General features: G+C 38.5%; 1 protein-coding gene across 1 annotated transcript; it reads right to left on the minus strand.

The window, feature by feature from the left end:
- Nucleotides 1–621: 621 nt before the first annotated feature.
- Nucleotides 622–3,184, minus strand: LOC106780542 (UPF0503 protein At3g09070, chloroplastic-like). Its single transcript, XM_014668846.2, has 2 exons — nucleotides 1,791–3,184; nucleotides 622–1,649 (listed from the first exon to the last, which is right to left on the minus strand). The coding sequence occupies exons 1-2, from the start codon at nucleotides 2,898–2,900 to the stop codon at nucleotides 867–869; spliced, it is 1,893 nt and encodes a 630-aa protein (XP_014524332.1). The 5' UTR covers nucleotides 2,901–3,184; the 3' UTR covers nucleotides 622–866.
- Between the last annotated feature and the right edge of the window lie 1,667 nt (nucleotides 3,185–4,851).

Raw genomic sequence — 4,851 nt, forward strand, 5'->3', positions numbered from 1 at the left:
ATAAGAAAACTTGAACCAGGCTTCGAAAACCATTGTTTAAAAAGGGTATACACCAAGTGACAACATTATACAGAAAAAGGGTATGTAGAAGCAGAAGCTCTGCATAATTGTTAACTAGGAAAAAATGTTAAGTTTCGAATTATAGTTACACCAGCATGGAAAGAACTAAAGATATCTCGGTAGAACAAAGCAAATGTAACGTTTGGCTGGGACCATGTTCTGTAATGACTCACATGTAATAAAGTTTGATTAATTGATATCAAGGAAAAGTAAAAGCACTCGACCACGGCTATCGTGTTGTACTCAAAACAACAACTTATGATAAGCAGCAAAACCAGGTGGCACGAGCCCACCTTGCTACCCCTTTTGCAGGAACGCATAACATGCCAAAAATTCAAGTGCAAATGCTCCCAAATTATAAGACCCCCAACCTCACACCACCAATCAGCCACCCTTTTGCAGCATAAAGACAGAAAAAGAAAACACGCCTAGTCCAAAGGCAAACAAAGCACAAATTTCACTGGCGCCATATATCCATCAGTCAAGCCTTTTTCTGGCAATAAACCAAAAACATAACACCATGAACAAAATCAATGTCACCAACACAACCACCATAACATATATGTTTAAAAATTAAAATTCTTGTTATTATTAAGAGTAACTGAAGAAAGAACCATGATATTGACTGTAAAAAAGAAAGATGCAGCTGCAGCAGCTGCAGGTGCTGTTATACCAACCAAGTAACCAGTAACCAAAGTAACCAACCATCAAGAATACATAGGCAGCATGTGTAGTTTTACACAAACAAATGCACCAAATGTAACTAACTAACTAATAGCATCAAACCAAAGACCACCTTCAACTTTTCAATACAGCCGGAGAACGCTCCTGGCTATAGAATGTGCCTGGTTCGACCTTCCTTTCCCGGACCCGTTTCTCCGGCCGCCCAAGTAGAGCCTCAGGAGACCATTGTTATCGATGCTGTTTGGCGAGTATCTTGCACTCCGGTTCCTCTCCAACCCAACAAACTCATCCCTCCCCTTCCTTCCACCACCACCACCACCACCACCACCACCACCACCAACACCAAGGCCAAGCCCATTCCCCTGCACATCACTCTTTCTCATACTCACACTTCCAAACCCTCCACCACCTAGACCCTGCCCATTCCTCCAACTCACACTGCTATTACTCCTCATCATCTTCGGATTAAAACCACCACCTCTAACATCCCCATTTCTCTCCCCACCTCTATACTCCTGCCATGACTCTGAGTACGACCTCTCCACGCCATTCCCATTCCCATTCCCATTCCCTCCACCATCCTCCTCCTTACTCCCTCTCCGGTGAATCAATCCCCATATACTCCACGCCTTGCTCCACCGGCTCGATGACTTCTTAGAAGCCCCTTTCTCACAACCATCATCCCTCAAAGAATTCGAATTCAAATTGGAGTCCCTCAAGGGATTGTGCCCATAATCAGCAGAAGCAGCAGGAGTAACCTTAGCATTAGTAGTAGCACTGGCATTCGAAACACTCTTCAACTCGTCCATTTCAGCAACAACAGCAGCAGCAGTCCTTCTAATTGAACTAGACCTATCAAGACTCTTCCTCCTCCGAGAGGAAGAGTCCGAATAATACTCCCTCGTCTGATTAGAACCACCAGGGAGATTAGGATTAGTATTAACATTATGATTAACACTAAAATTAATATTTTGATTAAGATTAAGAGTGAGAGTCTCCTCATATTCAGGCTCCTCCACGGGAATAAGGGAATCGGTCCTGAGAACCTGAACTGGCGCCGGCGCGTCTTCGATCATCGTAGGCATCCTCGGAGGAACGGCGAAAGTAGGCGCAGTCCTAGCCATTAAATAACCGTCCCAGGAGGCGCGCGGCTCCTCGAAATCGAACGACATTCGCGCGGCGTCGAGCGAGAAGCGCGGATCGGTGTCGCAGGAGCGGCGGCCGAAGCCGTAGTCGGCGATCTCCGACTGCGTTTCGCGGAATTGGCGAGAAATGGGCTTCTCGACGGGGAGCAGAGTGCCGGAGCCCACAACGACGCCGTTCCGCTCACGCTTCTTCATCTTCTGCTTCTGCCTCCACTTCTGAAGCTTCTTGCTGAAGACCGAAGCCGCGGACCAGAAACTTCCCTTCAGGTCTCGACCAGAGGTTTTCTTCGTTTGTGAGTCCAGATCCATGTGGTCCTTCATCGCCTTCAGAGCCTCTTCGTCTGCCACGTCAGCTTCTGCGGGTTCAGGAACTGTTTCTGATTCCTCTTCTACGATTTCTGAAACTCTAGTTTCCGCGTTAGCTGGTTGGGGTTGAGGAGATTCGGGAACTTTAATGTCGGTTACGTCGTGAACGACAATGTTGTCTTTTTCTTCGTCTTCGTCGTCGTCGTCTTCCTCTTTGGACTCGAGGACGGGTTTCTGAACCACGGAGGAGGAGGGGAGGTGGCGCGTTTCGACTTCGGCTTCCTGGTTGAAGAGGGTGAACAGGGTGCTCCGACCTCTTACGTCGCAGGATTTTCTCTGCGGTTCGAAGAAACCAGAAAGGGCTTCGTTTTTGGAGGCGGAGAACGACTTGGTGCGGCGGAGCTCCGGGAGGGAGGATGGAGGAGGGCGGCGTGAGGCGACGGAGGAGCGGAAGATGGTCTTAAGGGCGGCAGCGGCGGCGGAGGAGCTCGGAGGCTTGCGTGCGGCGGCGGAAGAGGATGAAGAGTTGGGATCGAGCACGGCGAGGCGCTCGCAGAGGCATGAAGGGCAGAAGCCGGTGAAGTTCTCCTGAGGGTGGCGGTCGCAGGAGGTGGAGGGGCGGTGAGGCTGGAGCTGAGGCGGCGGTGGTGGTAGCGACGGCGGTGGCAACGAAGGCGGTGGGGGTTGAGTGGTAGTAGGATTCATGAATGGTAGTGTGAGATAGTAACGAGTGTGGTCATGTTCCACTTGAATAACAAGTAGAAGAAGATGAAGAAGGTATTAGGGAGTGTTTGTTTGTGAGTAAATAACTAACTCCGTGAGAGTGAAAAAATGGAGTGAGGAATTGAGAGAAGGGTGCTCTGTGAGTGTTCTGTGTGTGACAGAGAAAGGAGCATAGAGAAAGACAGAGAAAGAGAGAGAAGGAACTGTTTGGTTCCAACGGACACAGAGAAAGTGAAGTGAGAGAGAGAGAGAGATAGAGATAGAGAGAGACGACTGACTGAGGGAAATAAATATAAATATAAAATCAAAAAGGAAAACGTATACTCTGCTCGGTATTAATTAATACACTCATTTTTTTATTGCTTACTACATTACTCACCTTATTATATAATAATACACTAATACAGTTTTAGTCTACATATTTCTATAAATTTCTATATACGTTAGTTATTTAATGTTTAAATATTTATGTCATTAATATGTTATAACTAAATACATCAAAATAAATTTAAGTCAAATGTAACGATGATGAAAAGAATATATTGATCATTCATTACTACTAGTTATTATGCCACAAAAAATATTAGTATTTTTGGTTATATTTGGTTTAGAATAATATAGTTGATTTGAAGCTAAATTAATTTTTTCTAGCAAAATTGATGATTTCACGTAAGATATTTCTTTAAAGTAATTTTCATTATAAGCTGTTTATTAAATATGTGTATGAAATTAGAAGCATTATTTTAAGTAATTATTTAATCTGTTATATGCTTTTTTTTTTTAGGTAATATTGTTGATTGAATATATGTGAATATTTGTGTGTTTTGCAGGTCTGCGGGAAGTGGCGCATTTATTATATAAGATATTCTTAAGAATGCCTCTAATATTATAATTCTTTTTATCCTGGGTTATTAAATGTATGCCACATTAAGTGCATGAGTTATTACTATCTTTTATTACTATGTTTTTTTTATGAATATATTTTATTGTGCTATCAGTTTGTATTAGGCCTCTTTGAATGGGAAGTTTCTCCTATTAATAAAAATAAAATGGATGATAATAAATGACATTTAAAATAAATTGTAAATAAATAATAATGTGAGTTAAAATAGATGTTAGTAAAACGCATTAAATTTATTTGTAGGTTGTATTTATGATATCCATACACTTGGTTATGTATTCATGTCTCATATATATTTTACTTAAATATTTAAAGATATTTACCAATATTTATAAATAATTTATAATTTGATAATTTTGATATATATAATTATAATTCAGATTTATAAATAAAAGGTATATGTTTACTATAATTTGGAATAATTATACACTTTTATTTATATATATATATATATATATATATATATATATATATATATATATATATATATATATGATATCGAATAGTAGTCATATTTAATGTATATTATGTATTTTCTAATTTGTTATTTCCATTCATTAAATAAAGATTAAAGTGATAGTTTTAAAAAATATTAAAGATTAAAGTCAAAAATCACTTTTTAGTGTAAAGAATATTTTTAATACACCACTTTGTTACTTAAAAAAGTAAAGAACAAAGTAAAAAAATTACAGCACTATTTAATTCTAAATTGCCATAAATACAATTATTATTTTATAATAATTCGATACTATAATATAAAAATTATTATACAGAAAAAATAACAAAATTCACATAAAATGTAATTATTTTAATATATACATATACCACATATACATAATTGCCTTATTTCTACTAAATAATTATGTTTGATTTCCTTTCTAAAATATATAATTAATTTAGTTTTATTTTTTAAATTTTTAAAATTTATTCTAATTAATTTTTTTTTCTATTTTTAACATTAAACTAACTATAACTAATAATACAAATAAGAGATTTTTCATTTTATTTTTCTTATATCTATATTTTAAGAAT

This window comes from Vigna radiata, unplaced genomic scaffold (assembly GCF_000741045.1).
Source record: "Vigna radiata var. radiata cultivar VC1973A unplaced genomic scaffold, Vradiata_ver6 scaffold_392, whole genome shotgun sequence".
NCBI lineage: Eukaryota > Viridiplantae > Streptophyta > Magnoliopsida > Fabales > Fabaceae > Vigna > Vigna radiata.